The sequence below is a fragment of the Pristis pectinata genome, chromosome 5 (assembly GCF_009764475.1).
Source record: "Pristis pectinata isolate sPriPec2 chromosome 5, sPriPec2.1.pri, whole genome shotgun sequence".
Taxonomy (NCBI): domain Eukaryota; kingdom Metazoa; phylum Chordata; class Chondrichthyes; order Rhinopristiformes; family Pristidae; genus Pristis; species Pristis pectinata.
In genome coordinates, this window is record NC_067409.1 from 17,108,843 (window position 1) to 17,123,974 (window position 15,132).

The 15,132-nt window shown below is 43.7% G+C and overlaps 1 protein-coding gene across 2 annotated transcripts in view; it reads right to left on the reverse strand.

Annotated features, from left to right (window-relative positions):
* ptprn2 (protein tyrosine phosphatase receptor type N2) overlaps positions 1-15,132 on the reverse strand; it is a 771,544-nt gene that overhangs the window by 16,801 nt on the left and 739,611 nt on the right. For both annotated transcript variants that reach the window (XM_052016228.1, XM_052016227.1), the window contains exons 19-21: positions 10,919-11,085; positions 9,859-9,912; positions 9,510-9,574 (exon numbers count right to left, since the gene is read on the reverse strand). In XM_052016228.1, coding sequence (XP_051872188.1) covers positions 9,510-9,574; positions 9,859-9,912; positions 10,919-11,085 — 286 coding nt within the window. The remainder of the gene's footprint in view (positions 1-9,509; positions 9,575-9,858; positions 9,913-10,918; positions 11,086-15,132) is intronic.

The window sequence follows — 15,132 nt, forward strand, 5'->3', positions numbered from 1 at the left end:
CAATATATACAAAACTATGCTCAGTTTCTCCAATCTATGCACCAAACTAAAGCCCCTCATCTCTAGTTCCACTCTGCTAATCGTGTACTCCATCCACCATTCACATTCTTAGATAACAAACTTTTTAAAAAAACTTTTTATTTATACAGCATGGTAACAGGCCCTTCCTGCCCAACAAGCATGCACTGCCCCATTACATCCATGTTAACCTACTAACCTGTACATCTTTGGAATGGGGGAGGAAACCAGAGCACCCGGAGGAAACCCACGCAGGCACGGGGAGAACGTACAAACTCCTTACAGACAGCGGCAGGAATTGAACCCTGGTTGATGGCGCTGTAATAGCGTTACACTAACTGCTACACTACCGTGCTGCCCTTCTTCATAATGTGGGGTGCTCAGAATAGACTTGCCACTCTATAAAGAATGTGTTTTATAAAGTTTCAGCATAACTTGCTCATTTTTATGTACATTATACTTCTATTAATAAAGACCAGAATCCCATAGCCTTTTCTTTTCAGAAATAGCCTCCATCCCATCCAGAAACCTAAGCTCCTAATTCTGTCTGCCAAGGTGTAAGTATAAATTTCTTGATCCCCATCTCCTGTCACCACCATCCAACCATTGTCCTTTTACCAATCCAATACACAGGAACTGAAAACAGCCCAGGCAGTGGAGAAAAAGCAATATTACACTGAAGATGAAGATCTACTGTGAATAGATTTCACATTCCCAGCCACCAGCTCAGATACTATCACTGTATGTTATTAAGCCTTGCAGTATTCCGGGAAAGCAAAGAGAAATGAATAAAAATGCAAAAACACAAAGTGCTGGAGAACTCAGCCAGTCAAGCAGCATCTGTGGAAAGAGAAACCAGTTAACACCTTGGTTCAACCATGTAGTCGCCACAGCCAAGAAAGCTCACCAGTGCCTCTACTTTCTCAGGAGGCTAAAGAAATTTGGCATGTCCCCCTTGATACTTAACAACTTTTATCGATGCACCATAGAAAGCATCGTATCTGGATGCGTCATGGCTTGATATGGCAACTGGTCTGCCCGGGACTGCAAGAAACTGCAGAAAGTTGTGGACACAGCTCAGCACATCACCGAAACCAGCCTCCCCCCATGGACCCTGTCTATACTTCTCACTGCCCCAGTAAAGCAGCCAGCATAATCAAAGACCCCACCCATCCGGGACATTCTCTTTTCTCCCCTCTCCCATCAGGTAGAAGACACAAAAGTCTGAAAGCACGTACCACCAGGCTCAAGGACAGCTTCTATCCCGCTGTTATAAGACTATTGAATGGTTTCCTCGTACGATAAGATGGACTCTCAACATCACAATCTACCTCGTTATGACCTTGCACCTTATTGTCTGCCTTATTGTACTGCACTTTCTCTGTAGCTGTGATACTTTACATTCTGTATTGTTTTATCTTGTACTACCTCAATGCACCGTGTAATGAATTGATCTGTGTGAATGGTATGCAAGACAAGTTTTTCACTGTACATTGGTACAAGTGACAATAATAAACCAATTCCAGTTTGGGTACCCTTCCTTAGAAATGGGAGAGGGGAGGGGGTACTGGAGGGGTTTCAGTTTACAAAGCAGAGTGGTGGGAGGAGTGAGGTGTAAGATAAAAGACTATATGGAGATAAGTTCAGACAGATCAGGAGCACAAATACTGACTATTAGGGAGGTATTTTACAGAAACATGGTGAGAAATGGAGAGAAGCATAATAATAGGAATTGATGAGAGATCAGTTTACTTGACATTGGAGAATTCAATGTTAATTCCAGAGGGTTGAAAAATGTCCAGATGAAAGATGTTCTTCTGGTTTATGTTGGGACTTGCTATGCCAGTGGAGGAGGCCACAGACAGACAGGTCAGAATAGGAGTGGGATTAAGAATTAATGTGGCAGGCATAAGGAAGCTCAGGATAACCTCTGCGGACTGAGCGCAGGTGCTCTGCAAAGTGGTCACCTAATCTGTGTTTAGTTTCCCCAATGCAGAGGAGGCCACACTGTGAACATTGAATGCAGTTCACTGGATTGAATTACTGCAGCAGCTGGAATGACTGTTTGGGTGCAAAGCATTTGACCATTGCATCTACCTTGTGATGGCTGGATTCTGTCCAAATTGTTCAGTAACTCTTCAGTCTGGGCATTCTCTGGGGCCTGATCAACCTGAGTGGATAAGAAGCACACCAAAGCCCAGGCACTCTTAACCCCGCAGTGTCTACTACTAAGAAGGGCAAGGGCAGCGGATGTATGGGAACACCCACCACCAGCATGTTCTCCTCCAGTTCACACATTACCCTGACCTGGAAATATATCATTCCTTTGCTGTTTCTGGGTCTAACTTATAGACCTCCCTCCTGGACAGAATTATGGGAGAACCTACAGCAGAAGGACTGAGCTCGCCATCATTTTTGCAATGGTAATCAGGGATGGACTTGCCAGTGATGCGCAGATGCCATAAATGGATCCAAAACAAAAATCACTGTGGATCAACCCATTGAGGAAGAGCAGAGTTGTTGGTCATCTCCATCCTTTTAACTTGGGGTCACGGGATGGAGGTTTGACCTTAGTTGCTTGTGAAGAATGCAGACAATACCATTAATGAAGTCAATAGAACCAAATTTCAGACGTGGATAAGGCATGCACCTCATTTAACACGGCCAATGGGATGATGACCCTAAAGCAACACATTGTTCATAAGGAAACCATGCCATCTGAAAGAATTATCCACTGAGGTTCCAGTGTCCCAGCTTTATCATTACTGAGCCCTCATGAAGGTATCCATTTCCTCCCTGAAAGCTACAACTGAATTTGGTTCTACTGCCCCTTACAGTGAGCAGAACAACTCGCTGCCTTAAACAGTGAATGTTTAATAGCCAACCAACTGAAAAATGCATTGCAATTAAACATAATATTCACAAGATCACAAGACAAAGGAGCAGAAGTAGGCCATTTGGCCCATCGAGTCTGCTCCATGAGCTAAACTAATACTATTCCTATCTAGCCCCAATTTCCGGCCTTATCCCCATATCCCTTGATACCTTGACCAATTAGATACTTATCAATCTCCTCCTTAAACGCCCCCAATGATTGGGCCTCCACAGCTGTACGTGGCAAAGAACTCCATAATTTCACTACCCTCTGGCTAAAGAAATTTCTCCTCATTTCTGTTTTAAACCGGTACCCTCTGATTCTAAGATTGCGCCCTCTAGTCTTGGACACATACTTTGTAAAAAAGAATGCATGCCAAGCAAGATACATCCCAGAAGTATCAGTTTTTATTTTGTTGAACTCAGCATTGTTTTAATGGTGGACTATACACAAAACCTGGACAGAACACACATCTCTGCAAACAACCAAATCCAATTACTGGATTTAAGGCAGCTACTCCTGAATATTTATATTTTATCCATAGGGATTAGCTGGGAAAGCTTTGCGGGTCACTAATGATCACAATTCACCAGAGCAACCTGATGCAATTTCTTTTCACAGAGCAGTCTGCAGTTGCTTTGGCAAAAGAAATACACAATTCTTTATTTTGGGAGGAAGACTTTACCTTGATCAATGAAGATGAAGATCCTATTGGAAGCAATTAATGCATGCCCTGTTAAGTGGAAATCACGCATTCCCCAACATAAGGTCTAGCAATGCTCCTTCCCTCATTGGTCTATCTACATACTGTGTCAAAAACGTTTCCTGGATGCACCTCAAAAAATCCACTCCTCTGAGCCAATAATTCTAAGGCAATCCTATTAATATTTGGGAAACTGAAATCCCTATAGTACAATCACCTTATTTTTATTGCACCTCTCTGATATCTGCCTACATTTCTCTTCCTCTATCTCCGGTTGACTATTGGGAGGTCTTTAATACACCCCCAGCAAAGTGAAAATACCCTTTTTGCTTCTAATCTCTACTCATATGGCATCATTTGAGGGGCTTTCCAGGATATCCTCCCTCAATAATGAGGTGATGCAATCTTTGACCAACAGTGCAATACCTCCTCCCTTTCTACTTCCCTCTGTTTTGTCTGAACATTCTATACCATGGGGTATTGAGTTGACAGTCTTGCCTGTCCTTCAACTACTCAGTAACGGCAACAATATTGTAGACCTCAATGTTAATTAACGCTTTGAGTTGATTTACTTTACTAATACTCCTTGCATTAAAATAGGTGCACTTTAGCTTTGAATTCCCTTGACGTTCACTGACTCATGTTCTATCTACTGGACTTACTTATTATGCTCCCGGTGCTTGTACCTCTTCATCTTAACAAATATACTGAACTCCCTTCCACTGCCAACTCAGTGCAAACCTTCTGCAACCTGCACTACCTGCCTCCCTGACTGCCCTTCCTGGTGGTCACTCATCTCTCTTACTGTACCTCAGAGTGACCAGCACACTAAATATACTATGTACTACATTCTCCACATCTCAGATGGTCTACGGTGAGTCCATCCACAGCTCCAACTGCTCTGGGCACTGCTTGTTCCCTTGTGCTTAAATAGAAACTGGAAATCCCATGTTGACCAATTTTCCCTTTGCAGAGTTTTTGACCTCTGACTTATCAGCCTGTCAAAAGCCAAGAGAAGGAAACACTCCAATCAAATGGATGGTACCTCTCTCTGGGAAACCAAGGTTTCATTTCTCACTGAACACAATTACACAAAATTACACTGGGCATTCCTTTAACAATTATTAATTGTTTTACTCAACTTTTTCTTTCAGAATATCAAGTATACAACTTCTCCAAATGAAAATCAAAAAAAAACTGCAGATGCCTGAAATCTGAAACAAAACAAAATGAAAACAAATTCTGAAGCCTGAAAGTGGCGTTGCAGCTGGACAGGGTGGTGAAGAAGGCTTTTGGCACGCTGGCTTTCATCAGTCAGGACTGAGTATAGAAGTTATTTTGCAGTTGTACAAGATGTTGGTGAGGCCACACTGGTAGGATAAGAAAAAAAAGGGGCACAGAGGGGAGTGGTTACTGGATGTTAGAGAAATCGAAGTTCATGCCGTCAGGATAGAGACTAGCAACGTGGAATATGAGGTGCTGTTCCTCTAATCTGTGTCTAGCCTCAACTTGGCAATAGAGGAGGATGTGGACAGGCCTTATCCCACCGTCCCCTTCTCTTTCCCCTCCCCTGCCTCTCGATCTGCCCAGCACCCACACATTCCTCCCTCTGGTTCCCCTCCTCACCTCCTTCCCTTTATTCCATGGTCCACTGTCCTCTCCTATCAGATTCCGTCTTCTTCAGCCCCTTGTCACTTCCACCTATCACCTCGCAGCTTCTTACATTGTCCCCACTCTCTCCCTCCCTCCCCTCTCTATCACCCCCCCTCACCTGGATCAACCTATCACCCACCAGCTCTTGCTCCATCCCCTTCCCCCACCTTTTTATACCGGCCATCTCCCCTCTTTCTTTCCAGTCCTGAAGAAGGGTCTCGACCCAAAGCATTGACTGTCCATTTCCTTCCATAGATGCTACCTGATCCGCTGAGTTCCTCCAGCATTTTGTGAGTTACATTTGGAGAATTGTGTTCAGTTTTGGTCATCCTGCAATAGGAAAGATGCCATTAAGCTGGAAAGAATGCAGAGGAAATTTATGAGGATGTTGCCGGAACTTGAGGGACTGAGATATGGAGAGAGGTTGAGCAGGTTGGGTCTTTTTTCATAGGAGCGTAGGAGAATGAGGGGTGATCTTAAAGAGGTATGTAACATCATAAGGGGTATAGATAGGCTGAATGTGCACAGTCTTTTACCCAGGGTTGGGGAAACAAGAACTGGAGGGCATAGGTTTAAGGTGGGAGGGGAGAGATTTAATACAAACCTGAGAAGCAATATTTTCACTCAGAGGGTGGTCTGTATATGGAATGAGTTGCCAGAAGAAGTGGTTGAGGCAGGTACATTAACAACATTTTAAAGGTACTTGGACAGGTACATGGATAGGAAAGGTTTAGAGGGATATGGGCCAAATGCAGGCAAAAAGGACTAGCTTAGATGGCAACCTTAGTCGGCATGGACCAGTTGGGCCGAATGATCTGTTTCCATGCTGCATGACTCTATGACTCTAAAAGCAGAAAATGCTGGAACAACTCAGTAAATCCACTGTGGAAAGAGAAACAGTTAACGTTTCGGGTCTGTGATCCTTTGTCAGAACTGTTCTGATGAAAGGTCACAGACCCGAAATGTTGACTGTTTCTCTTTTCACAGATGCTGCCTGACTTGCTGAGTTTTTCGAGCATTTTCTATTTTTGTTACTATTTCTCCAAAGTGGTTTTATTGCCAATTGCACGTATCGATTGATCCTTAATATAATTCTTAACCGAATAACAATGCAGTCTCAGTTCTGCTCTGCTGTGTCAGATTAGTTAGCGGACTAAACATTTAGGTAGGAAATTTAAGTCTCACAAGGAAATTTGGGCCTCATCCACTGTAGATCGCCCCCTCTTCCTATCCCCCCCCTCTTCCTGAGTATAACAACACTCTGTCTGCCAAATACTCCTTAGAACTGATCCTAATACTTCCTTTGTTAGTTATTTTCCACTTCTTCCTGACTATTCCAGGAAAAAGTCAACTGGTGGAATTTAATGGAAAACTGGGAGTTTCAAACGTGGTGGTCTTCATTTTAAGGTGGAAAAAATCTGTTTCCATCTGACATTCCACTGAGAGTTAAAATTGGAAATACTAATATTCCCATAATTCCACAAATCACTTTAATACTTAATTGTGCAAACAATCTATTTATATAATTCCGTGTGTATAAAACACTGATTTGCACAAAACACTGGTTAGGCCACAACTGGAGTAGTGGATCCAATGCTGGTCACCACATTTTAGGAAGAACGTAAAGGGTGCAAATAAAATTCATTGCAACAGTCCCAGAGATGAGGGATTTTGGCTGTAAGGTTAGGCTGGAGGAGCTGGGGTTATTCAAGGCAAAATAGGTTTGAGATGAGACGTGATACAGACATAAAAGATCATTATTGGTTTAGGTAGGTTAATTAAAGCAATTAATGAATGGTTCAAAGACCAGGGGACGCAGACTTAAAATTCCAGACAGAAGCTGTAAAAGCATTTATTCACAGAGGACAGTTATTAACTGGAACTCAGTGTATGAAGGGATGGTGGAAAGAGAATCAATCTGGCCCTTCAAAAGTGAATTGTGTGAGCATTTAAGACAAAGTAATTTGCAGGGCTATAGATAAAAGTAGGGCGATGAAATCAATGGGAAGGTGTTATTCGGAGCCAGCAAAGGTTCAAGGAAAGATGGCACAGTGACGTAGCTGGTAGAGCTGCTGCCTCACAGCTCTGGCAACCTGGGTTCGATCCTGACCTTGGGTGCTGTCTGTGTGGAGTTTGCATGTTCTCCCTACGACTGCGTGGGTTTCCTCTGGGTGCTCATGTTTCCTCCCACATCCCAAAGATAAGATTATTTATTTATTAGTCACATGTACATCGAAACACACAGTGAAATGCATCTTTTTGCATTACTGAGAATGTGCTGGGGCAGCCCGCAAGTGTAGCCACTTTCCGGAGCCAACATAGCATGCCCACAGCTCCTAACCCGTACGTCTTCCAAATGTGGAAGGAAACCGAAGAACCCAGAGGAAGCCCACGCAGAAACGGGGAGAAAGTACAAACTCATTACAGACAGCAGCAGGAATTGAACTGGGATCGCTGGCGCTGTAATAGCATTACCTGAACTGCAACACTACCGTGCCCCACCTACTGTGCGGGGTGGTAGGTTAATTGGCAGCTGTAAATTGTCTTTAGTTTGTAGGTAAGTGGTAGAATCTGGGGGGAGTTGATGGGAATGTGGGGAGAATAAAATAATGGGATTAATGTAGGATAATTGTGAATGGGTGGGTAGATGGTGAGTGGGCCGAAGGGCCTGCTTCTGTGCTGTATTTCTCTATGACTCCATGCCCGAGTGGCCTTCTCCTCTAAGATTCTATGACTCCTTTGTGTATATAACTGAACATCCGTATCAGTGGGTTCAGGATCTGATTTTTATGATGGTCACTGCCAACTTGGCTTTACCTTCACTGTTAATGTTTAAGATCAAGAGACTACAGATGCTGCAATCTGGACCCAGACACAAAAAAGCTGGAGGAACTTGGCAGGACTGGCAGCATCTTTGGAGGTTTGTGTTTTGCCTCGCCTTGACAATAGAAGAGGCCGAGGACAGATATGCCACTGTGGAAATTGGGAGGAGAATAGATGCTGCCTCCTTAGATGCTGCCGGTCCTGCTGAGTTCCTCCAGCTTTCTAGATTGTGAGTAATTTATTTGCATAATTACCCTTTACTTTGTAATGGACATTGTAGTGTTCCGTCCAAAGTTTTCAACTTGTCATGATCTCCTTCCCACTTTGTCAACATGACAGTTTCAGAAATTTGTGTTTTTTCAATCATTGCACTGGGTACAGTTACAGATCTTCACCATCTCCATTTCACTGACAAGCACCCGCAAGGTTACTGGAGCCACATCCCATACCCCTTCACATAGAGCAGCTCCTCAGACACTCGTCACTGTGAGCTTGTACTCTCTTTGCTAAAGCTCCACTATTGACCCCGCGTTAGAGAAGCAAGAGCCATTCTCCACGTCCCACACTCGCACATCACCCTTTTGTTTAGAAAGACTGGCGAGAGAGATTTAGTGGTCGACAACCTCACTTTAGCCTTTGATCAGCAGATGAACACTGGGATCTCTTTTGCTAGCCCTCAAAATTTTTTTAGCACAGACAAAGAGAGCCTTGGCCTCAGAAGCCAGGCTAGGTTTCTTTCAGAACAAAGTCTTTACTCGCCTCTCAGTTTGACAGCCTGGGAAAGACCCAGCTCAGCAGGGGTTCAGATGCCCACTCTGCCCTTTGATCTCTCCATTCGAACTGAAGACAAGAGCATTTCAGACCACATGGACTACAGGCAAAAGTAGCAGAGGTCAGTGATAGAATAGGATGGTGATCCATTTGGAGGAACATTCCTTCTGCCCAGTTTCACATGACTTCCTCTGTATTGTGCAAGCATTAAGCCCATGGTTTGAAAAGCAGCTCGACATTGTATGGTCGAAAGAGGTTAAAAAAAAAGGCCTTCAATGTACCACTTAAAAATACGGTCATTCCACAAAGCCATTTCAGGTTCAAGAATCTCATCCTTTTCTCCTCTTCCAAAGTAAATTCCATCCACCTCTTGTCTAACAGTACATTGGATCTTGCAGTTACTCTTTATTCTTTATTTTGTAACCATTAATTGCACTCAACTGTTACGCGATGCTTGGCCTTTAGTTTGGAATGAACTGACACAGAGAAGACTGTGGCAGTGCAAATAACCATAGGTCATTCAGCAAAGGGCAGAATCTGCCCTGAACATATTCTCATTTAGCCCATCTCTCGAATGCAAGTGCCTGTGGTTTCCAGGGCAACAGCCGCCACAACACACACGCGCGTACGTGCTAGGAAGCAACAAAAGAAGCCATCGACTCTCACCTTTGCCCATCCTATTCAGAACCATGTCAATCAGAATGTAGGTCCCAGTTCTTCCAGCCCCATCACTGCCAACAATAAGAAAGGAGGAAAGGAGGGGGGAGGGGAAATGGGGGAAGGAGGATAGAAAAAAAATTGCTATCAGCACCGTGTTATTCAGATGAAGAATACAGCTGCCATCATCTCTCTCAGGGTGTGGGGGCAGGGCTGAGAGACATATCCACCAGGCCCTCAATCAACAGTTTAGCAGAAAACTGCTGTTTTTCCTCAGTAGAGTGGGCTCAGTTGATATGGCTCCCTTTCCCCATCCCTTCGATTAATTAAAACAAAATCACCGAGGAGTTGTACTTGCCTGCAGTGAACAATTATCGGACATGAGCGTCCCCTGTAGCACTTGTTCACTTTTCTGCAATGAAACAGAAGAGATTGAATTTAAATAGGCAGCGTTATAGTCTGGAACATTAACACCTGACTGTTGAAGTTCATCACTGCCAAACAACTCAATTACACTTTAGGATTTGAGATTTTAAAACCACTGTGCAATTTGTGTGTGAAATTCGGACGTGTATTTTTTGCACAGAGAAGCACCTCACCCTCAATCGAGCAAAGTGACAAAAACGTACAGCAATTAATGATACAAACCAGCCTTCAGCTCAAGGGAGAAACCACCATGCAAACCGTTAGCAAACAAAGGTCAAAGGTCGTTAGAGGCCAAGGAGAGGATTTTTCCCCCGCATTGTTCCCTGCTGCAGAGTCACAGTTTCCAATGATCACTTTTGTGACTATGCAACTGGGCTCATATTACTAGCTGCAACATCACAAAAATGACACTGGCAACTGTTAATGAGCTGGTAACATAAGGGTTTGTCCATTTAAAGAGTGAATACTGTTAGTAAATTCTGTGGCACACAGCAAGAAAACACATCAGCTGAGGGTAATATTGAACAGAATTTCAAATTTAAGAGTCTTTCGCACGCTCTGGTTAATTTTTGCCCTGTTTTAGACTCACAATCTCCTTTCAAGAGTAAATTTGCTCCCTCTTGAGACATGGAATAAATTAATTAGACATATCAGCTATCTATCTGCAGTCAGAAGATGCTGCCTCTGCTGTGTTGGCTGGACTTCTTCATCGCGATACCACTCATGCATTGGCAGTCAATGTCCTCGCCAGCACCCAAGTCTGGCAAAATTGGTGCTTTAGGCCAAACATCTAAGCACGTTGACACACAAAGTCTTACAGGGTCACCGGTGAACTACCGATCGAGTTCTGCATTTCACTGGTGACACCAGCAACGCCTCCGAGCTCCCTGAGAATGGCAAGTGGCAGCGGGGTGGGGGGGGGGGGGTGCGGGTGGGTGGAGTTATAGGAAGCACACGGTGGGGATGAGGTGGGGCCCGTCTGGCTGCTGTACCTGCGGAAGTCCAGGAGGGACCGAGTGGACGAGGGGACGGCCTGGTCAAACCAGCTCAGGAAGTGGAACTGCGTCACTGTGCGGGTCTCGTTGGTCTGGAGGTTCTTGAGGTAAAAGCTGCGTACCAGGAAGTCTTCACACCAGATGTGCTCCGAGACGAGGTTAACCTGAAGTTGACAAAACCTTTCACAATTAAGGGGTTATTACCAAGAAGCCCACGTCACAGAAACAGATCGAATAAAAAGGGTTAAGGGTTACGGGGGGAAGACAGCAGAATGGGGTTGAAAAAAAATCAGCCATAATTGAATGGTGGAACAGACTCAATGGGCTGAATGGCCTAATTGTGCTCCTATATCTTATAGCCATTCAGTCCCTTGCTGCACATTAGCTTCTTCCTAACTTACGGCACCTCATCCCATCAACATAACCCCCTACTCTTTCTGTATTTATCTATTTTTTTCCTTTGGAACATCTATGTTATTTGCCTCAACTACTGGTGTTATTCTAACATTCACCAAGTAAGGCCATTTCTTCTGAATTAATTGGATTTATTGGTGAATGTTTTACACATGTTCTCCATTCTGTTCTTCGTTATACGTGCAAACATCTCCTCGATCTCTTTGGGTGGTTCCTGCTTTACATTAACTGGGGACTGTAACATGGATTTAAAGGTGATAGGATCTAGAATTCATGCTGAAACGGGTCTCACAGCCAGTCCATGCTGTGTTTATGCTCCACATGAACCTTCTCCCTCCCATCTTCTAATCTTATCAGAATACGTAGGAGGGAGGTGAAGGGGGGGGGTCCATCAACATGTTGCATGGCTCTGGAGACAGTGCAGCTTCTTCTCTCTGGGGTGCAGTTTAATTTTCTCTAAATCGGATTCATCTATCAGAATAAATGATCTGCTATCCTCCCCTTGTGCACTTACACACACACACAGGACAGGAGACCTTACACACTGACACATAGTATTAATCATTTTACACTCACAGATAAGGTGAAACCTCACACGCACGTGCATTGTGCGCACGCACACACACACACACACACACACACACACACACACACACACACACACACACACACAGGCAGTACACATTTATACATATAGCTTTACTCACTTAACACACTTGCAATTGAACACTTACCATGGCTTTCATAAAAATATCAAGACTAATTTTATCTTCCTTATACTAGTAATAGAGTCACAGAGTCATACAGCACAGAAACAGGCCCTTTAGCCCAACAGGTCCATACTGACCATCAACAGGCCATCTGTACTAATCCCATTTACCAGCACCTGGTCCATAGTCTTCTATGCCTCAGAGATTCAAGTGCTTGTCTAGATACTTCTTAAATGTTATGAGGGTCTTTCCCTCCACCACCCATTCCCGATTCCAACCACCCCTATGGAAAAACTTCAAAACCTCCTCCTCATTAGCTTAAACCCATGACCTGTGGTTTTATACACCTCTGCTATGTGGCCTAACCATCGACCCTCACTATAGCTCTCTTAATTTTGGAGTACCTCAATCAGGTCCCCCTTGGTCTCTTCCTCATGGAAAACAAACCCAGTCTATCCAATTTCTCTTCATAACTGAAATGTTCCATCCCAGGCAACATTCTGGTGAACATTGTGGGCCAAAGGGCCTGTACTGTGCTGTATACTCTCTGCACCCTCTCCAGTACATATGTGCCCTTCCTATAATGTGGTGACCAGAACTGCACATAGTGATCCAACATTAGCCTAACCAATGTTTGCAGCCTAATCTCCCTGTTCTTATATTCTATGCCCCAGTTTTTGAAGGCAATAACTCAAAGTCTTCTTATCCATTTTACCTGCTGCCACCTTAAGGTACCCTTGGACTTGTACACCAACGTCCCTCTGTTCCTCAATACTTCTTGGAGTCCTAACATTTATTGTTTATGTCTTAGCCTTATTAGTCCTCCCAAAATACATCACCTCACACTTAGCAGGATTAAATTCCATGTGCCATTACTCTGCTCATTTTACCAATTGATTAGTATTATCTTGTAGCCTAAAACTACCCTCCTCATCATCACCAACACCACCCTGTTTTTGTGTCATCTGTGAACTTACTAACCATACCTCCAACATTCACATCCAAGCTGTTAGTTTATATAACAAACGGTAAGCCTCTCAGCACTGATCCCTGTGGTACACCACTGATCACAGCTTTCCAACCAAAATAAAAGCAACCATCCACCATTACCCTCTGTCTCGTATTACTAAGGCCAATTTGGGATCCAATTTGCCAACTTCCCCTGGATCAGTCAGGCTTTAATCTTTACTAATCCCATTTACCAGCACCTGGTACATAGCCTTCTATGCCTTAGAGATTCAAGTACCTCATCAAAGGCCTTACTGAAGTATATGTAAGCGAGAGTAGCTGCACTGCCGTCATTAATAGACTTTGCTACAACATTGAAAAATTTAATCAAGTTGGTCAATTGGTCAATGATGGCCAACTAACAGCACTAATAGCGGCAGCTCACTATGGAGACCTCCAACAATCTTTTTGTGTGTACCTTATCAAGAGCAAGAACAGCGGAAATCTGGCTCTGCTCCTTTATTTTTTACTAAAGGACCATGACAAGTTGCACAAGAGGAATCAAAACTTAGTTCGTCAGTGCAATTAAGTCTCTGCATTCTGATGAAGGTCTTTGACCAAAAGCCTCTCTCCACAGATGCTGCCTGACCTGCTTAGTGTTTCCATATGCTCTGTTTTTATTTCAGACTTCCAGCACCTCCAGCTTTTTTGATTTTGTTGGATCTTTTATGGTATATTATAGATAGAGTAATGGAATTGTAGAGTAATCCAGCTCTTTCTCGTAGAGTATACGCAGCTCGTTGCATCTATGCGTGAAGAAGTTTCCCCTCAGGTCCCTTTTAAATCTTTCCTCTCTTACCTTAAAGCCATGCCTTCTAGTTTTTGATTCCCTTTCCCTGGGAAAAATACTGTGTGCATTCACCCTATCTATGCCCTTGTGATTTTATACACTTCTATAAGGTCTCTCCTCAGTCTCCTGCGCTCCGTTGTTCTACCTTTCCCTATAACTCAGGCCCTTGAGTCCTGGCAACATTCTCATAAATCTTTGTTGCACACTTTCCAGCTCAATGATGTCTTTCCCATGACAGGGTAACCAAATCTGTGCACAATACTCTAGTTGCGGTCTCACCAACATCTTGTAGAACTGCAGCATAATGTTCTGACTCCTTTACTCAATGACTGATGAAGGCCAGCATGCCAAACGCCTTCTTCATCACCCTGTCTACCTGTGATGCCACTTTCATTTTTTAATGCCATAAAACAATGCCAATCCTACATATTGAGGGTGGCACTCCATCAATGGAAGACTACCTGAAGACAAGGTTGAACTCAATTTGTATTTTTACAAGACCTTTTACCAGGCAAAGAGCAATATGGAATGCTCCTAGTGACTTTGACAAGAACAATTTCTGTTCGATGCCGAAGTGGGAAACTTGGTTGAATGTATTCAGACAAGAAATCTGCAAAAGGTGGACATGAATTTGAGAAGTGACAATTCATTCAGGGCCCAGTTGGGAAAGGAAGGTTGGAGATGAAGTGGCAGTTTGGAAGGATGAAAGGGTCAAGACTTGTGCTTTTTGAGAAGATGGTGAGGGCAGATTTGAAAGAGAGAGAGAGAGTCAACACCCATGGAAAGAGAACATTTCATAACCTGAGATAGGATGGATTCTTGAAAAGAAAGTTGGGTGGTCAGCAGTTTAGTGGGGTGAGGGTCAAAGGAGTGGAGGCGGGTGTCATGGACCAACTGAGCTGAAGAGAGATTAGAAGAAGATGCTGGTATGGAGTTAGGGCTGGAGGAAATTTACAAAGTTGGCCTTATAGGCTTGGGGGAATGAGAGAATTCGGAAAGACAGTTCATTGGATGACCCCAATTTTAAGGACATATAAATCTGGGAATATATGAAACAGGAGCAGCAGTAGGCCATTTGGCCCCACAAGCCTGCTGTGCCTTTCAATAAGATTGTGTCAGATTTTTTTTACCTCAGCACCATTTTCCTGCATTGACTCCATATCCCTTGAGATCTAAACACCCACCAACCTTGGTCTTGAATATACTCAGCAGCTGAGTCTACAGAGTCCTCTTGACACCCCAGCCAGGGAAAACATCAACACTCATTTACATTGTCAAGGACAAGACAA